Source organism: Lampetra fluviatilis, chromosome 4 (genome assembly GCF_964198595.1).
Source record: "Lampetra fluviatilis chromosome 4, kcLamFluv1.1, whole genome shotgun sequence".
Classification (NCBI taxonomy): domain Eukaryota; kingdom Metazoa; phylum Chordata; class Hyperoartia; order Petromyzontiformes; family Petromyzontidae; genus Lampetra; species Lampetra fluviatilis.
This window is the reverse complement of record NC_136278.1, coordinates 30831128-30844926: the sequence shown is the minus strand read 5'-3', so window position 1 is coordinate 30844926 and position 13799 is coordinate 30831128. Positions and strand designations below refer to the sequence as shown.

The window sequence follows — 13799 nt, the reverse complement described above, 5'->3', positions numbered from 1 at the left end:
CAGTGTTGACATTGATGAGGGTGGTGGTGTAACACGAGGTCTGGTGCAGCAGGCATCACCTGCTGGGCAGTGTTGACATTGATGAGGGTGGTGGTGTAACACGAGGTCTGGTGCAGCAGGCATCACCTGTTGGGCAGTGTTGACATTGATGAGGGTGGTGGTGTAACACGAGGTCTTGTGCAGCAGGCATCACCTGCTGGGCAGTGTTGACATTGATGAGGGTGGTGGTGTAACACGAGGTCTGGTGCAGCAGGCATCACCTGTTGGGCAGTGTTGACATTGAGGAGGGTGGTGGTGTAACACGAGGTCTTGTGCAGCAGGCATCACCTGCTGGGCAGTGTTGACATTGAGGGTGGTGGTGGTGGTGTAACACGAGGTCTTGTGCAGCAGGCAGGGCACCTGCTGCACCACCTGCTGGGCAGTGTTGACATTGAGGGTGGTGGTGGTGTAACCCGATGTCTTGTGCAGCAGGCCTGGAAGCCCTTGAAACCCGCTAGCGGGTTCGAGAAGGGAGGCGCGGTCAGGGCGGGGCCAGGCCGCGCTGGGAGCATAAAAGGAGCCGAGATCGGGGGGCTCGAGGCTGCCGGTTCTGGGAGTGGACTCGTCTTGTTCTCGCTGTCGTCTCGTCGCCGTCGTCGCTGCCGTCTTCACTAAGATATTGCGCCGCTGGAAGTTGTTGGCTATGTCAGTCAGCGCCGTGAGTGTTTGACAGTTCGGGTTGTGTACAGGCTCGGCGAAGTAACTGTGGAGAGTGTGTGGACGAAACCATGGAAGTTGCTTAATAAAGAAGGTGCCTCCTAGAAACTCTGTCACTGAATCGTTGACACGATAGAGGTACACAGTGTTGAGGCTGGCAGTTGGGGTGTGGGCGGGACGGTGTCTGGCATACTGCAAATAAAACAACAATTGCACATTTCATACGTATTGCATCTAAAGGTAATTAACACCTTAGTAATGTTACACTAAGTAGATTACATGTGACCATATCGTACCGGACATACCCGTATTCGAATGTATTTTTTAATTGTTTAATTATTTTAGGTAGCCTTCCGGCTTACACCGAATTCCAACTTTATCGAATCCGGCTTGTAGAGGTTACCCTGCCACGTGCTGCACCTGTTCCTGCGCTTGCACGTGGTACCTGCAACTCTGTGTTTACATTGGCGTGGGTTTTTAAATCTACGGTCTAGAGTCTAGACTAATACATGAGTGGGCTTCAATGGATTGATCCCGAATTGCCCTGTTCTGTGCACACTGCTCTCACGGAGCAGAGGGATATTGCACAGATTTTGTTGCTGATTATTGAATTGGTATCGAAATAAGAAAATGTTTTACCCTGTCTGGCCATAAAACGGGTGTCACATGGTCAAACACCAAATAAGAAACCTTTTGTACTCTTTGAGTTGTATGTATACAGTACAATGCGTACATATTTACATCACCTTTTGTCAACGCACTATTTAACTATTTGGATGAGGGTCTTGATTCCCATGCTATGCGGGTCGTGAAGGAGTTAACCATACTTCACCAGCAACCACCTTGCAAGTCAGGGCGGAGTTGATGACGGCGGGGAGCATAGAAAGTACTGTACAACAATGTATTTCGCTGCACCGTTCTCTGCTGCCCTCCCACGTTGCTCCGCACCCTATGGCAACAGCCTACCTGTGTTATGGATGGTGGTATCATCCTCAAATAAGTACCTGGTACAATGTCTAACTGGGAAGACAAAGGCGGCCGGGCGTGGTGCTGGCCACCCACGCCGTCGTGTGCCTTGCGAGCCTTCATAGGTTCTACTCGCTAACAGCACTTGCCCCTAAAAGCCTGTGAAGGCTACATAGAGGATCTTTGTATTTATACACTTGGGTTTTTTTCGGTAAAGTCACGTAGGTAAAAATAAGTAATAAAAATAATAGAAACAAAAAATAATAATAAAAATTATTTCTATTTTTTTTACCTACGTGACTTTACCGAAACAACCTAAGAGTATGTATGAATCGTTGCAGTCACGAAAGATTAAAATCTAGAATGCATCTTTGTATTTGGTCACCCAACGGAATGTGTTGTGCATTGCGAATTTTCTCACGCTCATCGTCAGTATCTCGCGGTCAGCCTAAAGTAGACGACTTTATTTTGTCACACCGGTTCCGCGGTCACATCCCAGACTCCCCCCCCCCAACACACACAAAACAATAGAAATGAGGTAACGACCCGTTGTTGTCACGACCTCGACCGGATCTGTCTCCCCCATGTGTGCTCTCAGTGCAAAGGGCATCAACGTTAAACGCGTCGAGTTTAAATCACCCCTCCATGAACTCAGGTTATGGTCCATGGCCAGAGAAAATGGTACTGTACCACCCAAAGTGGCAATTCAACCGTAGTAGTTTAGATTTATTTACACGGCTAATGAGTGAATTACTTGATGAACCCACTCATTTCAAATGGTTATCTCACACTTCACTTCTTACCCAAACCCACCCCACCCCTCGTATGTCATTGGTGTTACAGCGCCTTGAGTTTGTGTGAACGGTGCTGCAATAAAAGCTGTAATACTTATTAATGGCCACATAAAGAACTTGTAACCGCTAAAGTTATGCCACACCAGGTGGTACCGACAGACAAGTGAATAATTATCTGACCGAGCTTACGGGATATGAGCAATGTATCGTCCCGTCTACACTCGGACTATAGTGCATGTGTAGTGTGCTAATTCACAGGCACTAGTAGGAGGTACTCTTTTATTCCACCCATCACAGCCTGAGGGGATAACCACACACCAGGTCGGGACAGCCAACATGCTGCCAGCCCCACAGCTTGAAGCGGGTGAAGATCACAACGACGACGGAAGACGAGTTCCACTCCAGATCACAACAGCCCCGACTGTGAGTCGGAGCTCGCCTTTTATCCTGCCCAGCGTGGCCAGGCTCCGCCCTCGGCCCCGCCCCCTCTGGATCCCCCAGAAGGCTCCGTGCCTTGCCCACTGGTGCAACAGGTAGAACGGGCTGCTACCCCTCATTCTATTGTCTACCAATCTCCCAGCGGCACGCGCTACAGTGACTCATTCCACGTCAGTACACATGTATCATGTATCATACGGTACTTTGCCAACTCTACCAATTTAAGTGGTTGTGTTACCGATATTTAAACCCCATTTTAAAGGTGACCCCTTGTACTAGATGAGACAAGTTCGCCAAAATTATTCACAGCGACATTGGAAAATATTTTCTGAAAATTGGAATTTGAGGACCAAAGGAATAACAATTAATGAAGAAAGCAATTTTAATTATCGCAGATTTTGCGGATGACATGGCCGTTAGTTATTATAACATCCAGTGTAAAATTAACTGCATGACTTGTTAGAAGAAATTAATTAATATGGCTGCGAAGTTTGTCTCGGGATAAATTAGCGAAACATAGTTTCAGTCAACAATTGGAGATAACTGTCAGAGGGAAACAACTGGAAAACACGTCAAAATGTGTGTGTGAACCCGTGACAACTGCTGAAAGTGGATCCGTAATCAAATTGATGAGACAAAGAGGTGGTCGAGAGCACGGTTGAGTGCTGTTGAAGGAAAATGGAACTTAATTATGCAAAGTTACATTTTTTATTCAGTTTACTTGAAACGTAGCGCATTTTTTTTTTACAAAAATACATTCTTTTTAATTTAAATGAAAGAGATTTTACTTATTTTAGATGACCATAGCACCAAAAAATACGAACATTTTCGTTCCTTAAGTGATTTTTTTTTTTCACAATGAACACAATTTTGAAACAGTGTATGTTCAAACACAAGAAAAATTACAATTCCGTGTTCAACCGCACCAACTCACACTGATGCATCAAGAGCAGCCACGTGGGTTTACAGTGACTTCGCTGCGATTCGTGGCCCCGAGTGGAGGAGGCAACGGGGTCCGCCTCTGGTTTTACAGCCTCGGGTTATACTACTGGTAGGAACCTCCTGGTTCCACCAGCCCACAGGGGATTCTGAGCTTAGCTCCGCGCCTCTGAGTTGCGGCCACTACGTCTGCAAATGTGTGCGCGTTACAAATTGAACTATTATTATTATTGTGTCTGTCCGTCCGTCGTGCATCCAAAAATGGGAGGGGTAGGGCTGGGTGGAGAGGGAAGGGTGGGGATGGGCTGGGTGGGGAGGGAGGGGCTGGGTAGAGAGGGGAGGGTGGGGAGGGGCTGGGTGGGGAGGGTGGGGAGGGGCTGGGTGGGGGGTGGGAGGGGTGAGGCTGGGTGGGGAGGGGCTGGTCACCGCATGGTGCCCTTATAAAACTCAACGTTTAACCTACTCACGCCGCCGTTGACCCTGGCCATTGACCGAGCAACCCAACGTTCCTACCAGCTCCCTCCGCAGGAATGTGTTAACGAGTGCAGGTGGAATGGCTGAGAGGGTGGAGTGTGCTGGCAGTCTTCAACAGACGGGCTCCAGCAGCTCGTGCAGTTTCTGGTGGCAGCCCAGCACACATTGCCTTTCGTGATACATTCAGCAAGATCTTCACAGCTCAACGGATTCACCCAGTCTAAATAAAGATTCTGATTCTGAATTAGACCCACGGACTCACGCGAACATACCCATAGACTCAGAGGCCCAGATACTGATAGCTTTAACTACACAATTTCATTTGCATCGTTTCTACTTCTGCTGTTAATTTTGCACAGTTCGCCTAGAATATAACATTAGCCTTGAGCCCTAGACTATAACAGCATCTGATCTGGTCAAGTGAAGGCCCGCCACGGAGATGGAGCGATGAAATCGACTCGTGTGCACAAGCAAGGTAGATTGTTTGATTGAATGACTAATTGATGGTAACAGCTTGGGGAGGCCTTCATCCAGCGGTGGATAGATCATGGCTGGCCTATGATAAAATTGCTATATTATTTGTTAAATTGTGAATGAATATTGCAGGCGCAATTTCACGAATATATTGCCAGCCTTAGAATCCATTTTAACCCATTTATTTTTAACACGCCGAGTCAGCAATATCGCTACACTTAATGCGTGCTGCCCTACAGCTCATCTTATTTTTAACAGGCACTCTTTAAACACAAGAGCGTTTCCATCTAAACATCACTGGGTGTCGTTGTTTGTGTTCTCTCCCCCCGCCCGCCCCCGCAGGTGATAACCGATGTATAACCAGCAAAGCCTTTGGTCTTCGCGGTGTTTGCATTCAACACGCGCGCGTGCCTCTCTCAGGGCATGGAATAACAAATCCCCAAAGTGGGCCACGCGGGGTCATTTGTATCTGAGATCTGTGGCTTCTGAGCGGCGCATTCGCTTGCAGCGAATGCCGGTGCAATTGTCATGATCAAGCGTCCGATCTATGCGAGCGTGAATGCGTGATCCGGGCGGCAGTAGTCTCAGACTTATTTATTGCGGCTTAAAAGGCACTTACAAAAAGATTGAGGAAGGAGGAGATGGTGGTCGAATGTTCCCTTTGCATTTATTTTGCGAGAATAACAAAGAGAGATGGGACGATTGTCCCCTGGCAGCCCCCCCCCAGCATCGGGCTTAATAACTCGGGCGATGACACACACACGGGAAACCTCACACCGCTCACGACGGCGCTCGCTCGCTTTAAGAAGAACCGGCGTGGACTTCCAAACTCTACCGGCGCAGAGTGTGCACCACAAAGTACGAGCTAGACGAGAATTCATACCCTTAACAGTCTGTGCAATATACCGTTGGCTTTAAAAAGAAAACAACCTAACGCGTGACAACTCTCGACAGCACGGGCGTCGAACGCGTCTCAATTATTACAAATATAGCACCTTGATATTGTTCACACACGGTCGCCCCCCCCCCCCCCGCCCAATGCTCCCACTCATGCAATATATCCCGCGTGTGAATGTCGAGTGTAAAATGTACATCAGTTCACCAAGTTCATTCATCTACCAACGATTCAATCGATAATTTACTGACAATGTATACGTATATATAAAACATAGAATTTTGAATAAAAATACTCTGGACAACAATGGCACTACACCGACTTGGGAAAATGTTGGAGTATAAAAAAGCGTTGTTTTCACCGTATAACATGTTTGCGTCGCATTGATATTCTGAACAGTAAAATTGCATAAGCATAAACCGAAATATGCAGTATTCCCGAATGTACCGTATACCGGTCATCTGTTTTTGACGTTCTGCTGTTAAATTTCTAAAACCATCTTAAAATCACAAATTAGTGGAACGCGACCATGGAATGATAACACGGCCTTGGCGTCATTTCACCAGGCCCGGTGAAGGAGGCACTGACCAGTCTGGCGCATTGTTCGACAACACTCCCTGCTGGCACGGGATGGGCCGTGAGCTCGCATGAGTGAACGCGCTTCGCTGACCGAACGAGGAATCCTCCCTGTGGCACGAGGCCAAATTTCAGCCCGGATGCGATTTGTCTTATGTTTGTGTCTGAGAAAATTCCGTCAAAACACCCAGGCACCGGCATGTGCTGTCGTACAGAGATAAAGTGCCTGCATTTTCTCAATTTATTGCGGTGGCTTTTAAGATTTTCTTCGTTTTATTGTGCCCTCTAAAACCTCACGTTGTTTTTTTTCCCTCTCGTATCAACACAACATTTAACACAAAGGCTGTAAAATTTGCCCTGTGTGTGCCAGTTCTCAAAACGTTTCTTTTGTACCAACAGAAAATGAAAACATCATATAACAGCTCTCTAAAATTAATCATACGTCATATATGAACACTGTTTTATGAATGGCTTCTCCCATGCAGCTAATTCTTTGGCAGTTTTTTCAAGAAGAGACGATGGCGAGGGTGACGTAGGCAGGGTGAAATGAGTACTTAGGACTGTGGAAAGTGTGAGTGTAAGTGGTACCATCACTTCATAACAATGACTCATTATTGAGTATTAGGTTTGGCCACATAATGGATAATCCAGGAATTTCCTAATTGCGAAATTTGTTTGTGAAAATAGTTTTTCAAATTACAGGTGAGCTAAAACAATCATAATTGGCAAGTTAAACACTAGCACACGTGCCGATTGCATCTATTTTGGCTATATCGGATGGTGAAATGTCTTAACGATGGAAATTGGGTCACATCATGAAGTGCCTGAACCCAAAAATCAATTATGAATTATAATATTGCCCGCGAAGATAAAAACCTTACGTGTCAAATCATAATAACGTGAAAAAAGACCCCTGAAAGGCACGCTCCATTCCGTCCTTGTTGACTGAGGGAATATATCCTTCCGACTTGAGACAGTGGGCAAGAAGCCAAATGCTTAAATGTTTTACTCAGTAAAATGCATTTTTGCTATTACCATAATCAAATAATTTCTGTCCTGTAAAATTTATATCCATCGTACGTACGACCAGTTTTTAAGAATGTTAAAACAAAACAAAGTAGCTCGGTTGAGACAATGTAGCCGAGGGGATGGGGAAAAACAAACCAGATTCTGACTCGGGGATTAAACTGTATTGTTTCTGTGCCCTATCCACTCAGCAATAGTGTCCCCACAGGACAGGCACCGATTAAAAAAAAATGTATGGCATTCCCTAAGCCCTGCCGTTAGCCCCCCCACTCACCCCTGACTCCATCCCACTCCCCCCTCGCCCTCCCTCATGATCATGGAGTCAGTAAGGCAGCCCCCCCTCCCCACCACGCACTGCCCTCTACTAGTGAAGCGGTGGCATTGCCCATGACTGGAAGCGTGGGTCCCATCACGGTGGGGGTGAGAATGAGCTGTCCTGAGCAGGAGGCGTAGGCAGGGGTCAGCGGCCGCCCCCTGCGTGGTGAGCCCCTGGTGCCTCATCACGGCGCTGCCAGCAGGCTGCCCACGCAGCCGTCCAGCGAAGCGTCCAGCTTCTCCACGAAGTTGTGCAGGTCCTCCACGTGCTCCTCGCCAGGTCTGCACGCACCGCACACACGGTCACTTTTGCACCTTGAGGGGAACGGTGGTGGCGGAGGTTTGGGTTGTTGGTGGGAGTGGTGGTGGCGAGATGTTAACTACCTCGCCTGGTACACAGGAGGTTGTGTAGTTTGTGTGTTCTCACCGTGGTCACGTGAATTTTTCTCCAGCGCCCCCGGTTTTCCCTCCACATTTAGAAAAAAACATTTGGCTGCTAAACATTTCCACGTGATAAGCCACTTCGTTGAGCTATCATTTGTGGCCAGGAGGTCCCTTCTGAAAAAGAGCTACATAGCTCAGTGGGCCGTATCTGGTAGAGTTTAGCTCATCGGTTGCGGTGGCACAGTGGTCAGTGGGCTGCGGTATGGACCCAGCGAACCGAGTTCACTTCTCGTTCACGGTGACCATCGATGACGATTGCCTGAAACAGTCCTGGGGCCTCCCCGAGGTCGACTCAGCTTCAAATAACTACTTGGTGCCATGTGTAAGCATCGTCTCGATGCTGGTGGTGGTGACTGCGTTGGTGGTGTTTGGATTGTTGTTGCTGTTGGTGATAGTGGTGATGCCGATAATGGTAAGTGGTGGTGGTAGTGAAGTTGATGCTAAGGAACTTAACCTCACTTATTTTAATTTTAATTGCCTTTAAACATCCTTTTTGAATGGACCCCGGGCCCGTGGATGCCCTGGGACTTGTCGGTGCTCCCCCGGCTGCCCCAGCTTTCCCTGAGGCTCATTGTTGTTGGTGCTGGCGCATGGTTGCTTTGTTCAGGGTTGTGCCGGAGTGTTACTCTCTAACCTGACTGCCAATCCCCCTTCCACCCGAATGCAGTTGTATTCATTTCCATGAAGTATCTTGAGATGTGATTGCCCTTAGATGCTATGCGAATCGAAGTTGTTGTTTGTTGTTGCCAGTGCCGCTCACGTACCGGCGGATGTAGACGTTGGCGATGCAGCCGTTGAACCTGGAGGCAGAGGCCTCAACGTAGCCGCCCAGGAAGTAGAGCTGGCTAGGGGCCTGGCGGCTCGCCCGCCTTCTCCGCGCCGTCTCCTTGTCCGGCTCGTACTTGTTGTCGACCGCCATTCGAACCCTGTTCACCCAGCCACGCCGAGGACCCCGCCGTGCAAGCAAACGCACACACGTGAACACACGTGAACACACGTGAACACACGTGAACACACGTGAACACACGTGAACACACGTGAACACACGTGAACACACGTGAACACACGTGAACACTCGGCATCTGCGGCAGTGGTGGAACGCTCTTCCTTCCGATATTCGGAAGCCACCGGAGCGATGCAACTTTAAATCATCTTGATTGAAGACTCATTTCTTTTTCACTGCATTTTGTGTTTAGTTTGTTGTCCTTCCCCCGCACCTCCGATTAGCACGATTGTCTACGTGCCAAAGAGGTTCAACAGACAAACATACAAGTGCTCTGGTACACAGTTTGCAGATGCAGTTTATTGACTCTCTGTTGACCTGTGTCAGTTTGTTAAAACATTGCACAAACATTCCAACCCCGTGATGAATTAAACAAATCGCTATATTTGGCTGCAACCTGCACAATCCCAAACATTTCAAGCCCACATGTCACTGATAGCAGACGAAGGAAAAGTTAAAGGTGCACGCCTGCAATTTACCACTGATTCCACTGCTGCCAGAAAGGCCTCCACAAGGAGGGGTGCGAGAGACCCCTCGTCATGGAACTTTGGCAAGACGTCTTAGAAGATGTGGGCGCACCCACACTTCACCGCACCGCACATGACCTGCCAATCGACTAACTGCGGCGTACACATTCATACCGCAGGGCAGACAGGAGGCGGCGGAGGAAATGTAATCAACCTGTACCATTGTTTCAACGGCCCTGCCACGAAATTGAACCAGTTACCTCGGGGTTGCTAGTCCAGTGCGTTAACCATTATTCCACCGCAGCATCTGTGGCCGTCTATTCTGGTGAAAGGGAATCAGGCGAAAGCAACGAATTGGGGGTCACTCACGTGTTGCCTTGGCGTGTGACTTTGACATAGTGGGGCAGGCCATCGTTAAACCCATTGGAGGCACTCCGTATGGTGATGGTACCGAGCTTCAGCTGCACGATGCCTGCTCCCACCATGGAGATCTGCAGGTCCTGCTCAACACGACAATAATAATAATAAGCACAATCATATAAATCAGTACGTTTGGAATTAAAATGGTGTCATGATTCACGGATAAAAAGTCTGCCAATAGGGGGTGACATTGCTGTGTAGTTTTACTCAATGAACAAATGTGCAAGGAATTTTCCATACGTGGCAACATTTGGACCGTGACATCGGCACACATGGCCAACTCTTTTCTGAATAATGTCGAGAGATTTTTTTTTCCTCGTCCACTGTGAATCAGGCGGCCGCATATTTACGGTTAATAAACCCGCAGTATTAACCAGGGCAGCCCCCACTGGACCTGAACCGCACTTCTGCGACAAGCAACAAACGCGCTTCATCCCGGCTTTGATCGTGACAATTCATATAAAATTGTCATTGTTGTGCAACTACCCTGGAACTCACGTCTCCCTAAAAAAAATGGACTTGTAGTCTCAAAGGGTTGTCATCATTATCATCATCATCGTTCATCAGACGTGATATATTCACTGCTGTATGAAGGCCTTCCCAAGTCGCCACCATCTCTCACGGCTACCGTGATCCAGCCGGCAACAACTTGCACGGGAGCCGATTTCATCGCTCCGTCTCCCCACATGTGTGGCCCCGTCTCATGAGTAACATAAACAAACGAACGAAGGAGTGAGCACGCGCAAAGTGGACTCACCCTATCGACAGAGCCCATCAGGAGGCCGGAGGGACTCGTGGTTTTGAACGTCAACCCGCACTCAAAGTCGGTGGCATCGAAACCTTCGGGTTGGAATGACAGGTAACCTGTACCGGTGAAATCTGCACCACGGGAAACCTGCCGAGAACAATCGGGAGAGGGCACGCGCGTGCTGAGAATTAGCTTGGAGGCAGAACCTCATTGAGCTCAAGTAGGTAGAGGATGGCACAAAGAAATGAGAGTCTGCTTAATTATTTCAATAATCACGGGGGTCAGGAATGGCCATTTACTTAGACGAGAAGTGTGAAAAGATACTTGTGACGCGTCGCACAGCATTCACTCACTCTTAACCCAAAGGTGCGAGCAACAGCAGACAAGCGGGAAGGTAGCCAGGTGCGGTGCTATATATAGTAATATGTTTTCAGCCAATTAATGAGTGTTTACATGTGGGAGGAAACTGGAGCACCTGGAGGTAACCCATGCATGCGACGAGGCAACACTCTCTCCCGTACAGATGGAACAGTTGCAAATCCACATTTGCCGCACCGCATTCTCCCAGACAGCCAGGGCACGGCACAGCAATGCTCAGAGGAAGGGAGTTTCGAAACATTTGTGCATGAGCCGCCTGCCCTTAACCGCTGCGTCCACAGTGCTGGAGCACAGCGTAGCCACCACCGCCGCTGCCCGGCGAGATTACGGGGTGGCCAGGCTCGAGGGGGCAGCGCTCGTTCTCACCATGAAGTTGTCGTAGCAGCCGTAGATGATGCCCGACGTGGGGATCTGCTTGAGCGCAATAGCCGAGGTCATCACCTTCAGCGCCTTCATACAGCCCTTGTAGGACGTCTGCACCGGCAGGTATTGCTTGATGCTGCGGATGTGGACAAGGGCGCACGGGACCGACGGTGAACAAACGCGGAGTACAACCGTCGCCGAGCCAGCGGACCGCCGCGCACCCGGTGCAACGTTTGCGCGTGGCGGATCCGTCGTGTTCTATCGGCGCTCTCAAATCCGACCTCGTCACGCGCTGTAGCACGTTCTCAACATCGCACACAATCGTTCTCTTCTAAACCACGGTGAAGCCTTTTCCCGCATTTAAAGCGGTTTGCGCATTACTTTTGCCCGTGAACCTATTTGCAGCATGGTTTAACCATATATATTTTTTTAATATACAAATATAGTTCACACATTTGCCTCAACGTCGGTCCCCTGGGGAGTCGGATATGTGACGTTGTACTGTACATGTACAGCCCTTCTTTGTCGATTAACTTCTGGATGAGGGCCTCCCCATGCAGTGCGGGCCACGAGGATTGTTTTTGACTGCTGCCCATCAAACCCACCTCACGGGCAGGAGCTCACCTGTCTGGGATTCGGCCCTTGGGAACCCCGCCGATGTAGGCAGTGTTCCCCACCACGCTCCACAGGGACTGGATCTCCGGGCTGAAGACGTCGAAGAATAGCCGCTCAGACTTGGGCCCCACGTTGAGGGAAACTTTGCTGACCAACTGTAACACGTTGAGCTGGACCTGTAAAGGGGTGTGCAGCGCCCCGGGAGAGAAGGTGACGGAGCAGCCTGGGGTCCTGCATTCGGATGTTTGGCAAATTCTAATAACGAGTGTTCACTTCAATCCTGAGAACTGGGAGAAAACCCAGCACGCACGCACGCAAGGGGATAACGCTCAAAGCTGTACGCACAATGATTCAAGAATCTATTTTCTGTATTGCCACATCTCCCATGGCCACCTCGCAGCCCAGCGGGTTCGGAGAGTTTCACAAATCCGCGTGATCCACCGACCCCAGCGTCGACCATGCCGGACCACAGGCAACGTGCCACCATATTCAGCTCGCGCTGTCCGGCGGCCGAGATGGCGAGACAAAGGCAGAAATGGATCGATCACGCCGATAAAGGGAGTCATCGGAAGACAAAAGAATGCTTAGGAAGAGGCAAAAGATGGGAAAATATGGAGATCCATAAAAAAAGAGGTCATAAATCGGTGACCTCCCCCCTCCACCCCTTGAAGGTAGCCTGTCCCTGAGCGTGGCTTGTGGGGGTCTCCTCCTGCCTTCGGGAGGTAGGACGTTGGATCAGGTAATCGTTTTCATAAAAAGTATTCGATCACAGCTTTTCAACTTTTAGCCGGTTAGCTGACGAAAATCTTCCCCCTCCACTCGCACTGAGTTTCACCGTACCGCGTAGAAGTCCTTCTGGTGGACCTTGATGACAGTCGAATACTTGGGCACCACGGGGCCAGCGCCAAAGTCAAAGACGAAATGCAGCTGCCCGTTGTAGATGGACAGGCACATGAACTTGTTCTGAGAAAAGGCAGAAATAGGATGCGACACGAATTAAATTCGTAACGCTTCGAGTCACCGTGTTGTTCTTTGAAACGTGCGGAGCATATCTACTTTGTTTCATAACGCGGCTAAGGAGTAGCGGCAGCTGCCGCTTAATGCGGAGGTTTCGTGGTTCGAAGCCCATGGCCGCCCTGGTGAGCACTCCGGGTCTGTCTTAGGACCTTGCTCTTTTCCCACTATATCTCACCTCTGGAAGCTGTCATTTCTTAATTTAACTTTAACACTTCTTCACCGACGACACCCAGATTTTCTTTTCCTTTAACCCTGACCTTTCATCCCGCATATCCGCCTGCTTAACGACTGTCCAATCCTGGATGTCACGCAACTCCCTCTCCATCAATCCTTCTAACACTGAAATCCTTTTCTTAGCTTCTCCACCGCTCCCCGCCACCATCTCATTCCCTCTCTTCTCCCTCACTCCTTCTGTCTCTTTTGCTCGCAACCTCGGGGTCACCTTCAACTCCTCCCCTTCCTTCTCCAACCGCACCTATGCCACTGCCCGCACTCGCCGCTTTCACCTTTTCAATGTTCGCAAAATCCGTCCCCCATCTCACTCTCTGCTGCTAAGCTCCTGGTTCACTCTCTTGTTTGCACTCACCTTGACTACTGCAATTCTCTCCTGCTCAGCCTGCCTGCCTACACCCTTCACTCCTCTCTAAAGGATACAAATTGCCTCAGCCCGGATCATTTTTAACCTCCCCCACAATTCCCACACTTCTGCTCTACTTTCCCATCCCCACTGGCTCCCTGGCTACTATCGCTG

At 49.3% G+C, this 13799-nt stretch overlaps 1 protein-coding gene across 1 annotated transcript; it reads right to left on the bottom strand.

Annotated features, from left to right (window-relative positions):
• Positions 1-7605: 7605 nt before the first annotated feature.
• On the bottom strand, positions 7606-12988 carry LOC144931747 (laminin subunit alpha-4-like). Its single transcript, XM_078855984.1, has 7 exons — positions 12872-12988; positions 12041-12207; positions 11420-11552; positions 10685-10822; positions 9877-10007; positions 8802-8963; positions 7606-7875 (listed from the first exon to the last, which is right to left on the bottom strand). Exons 1-7 carry the CDS (start codon positions 12983-12985, stop codon positions 7779-7781), a joined length of 942 nt encoding a protein of 313 aa, XP_078712110.1. The 5' UTR covers positions 12986-12988; the 3' UTR covers positions 7606-7778.
• Positions 12989-13799: the final 811 nt, after the last annotated feature.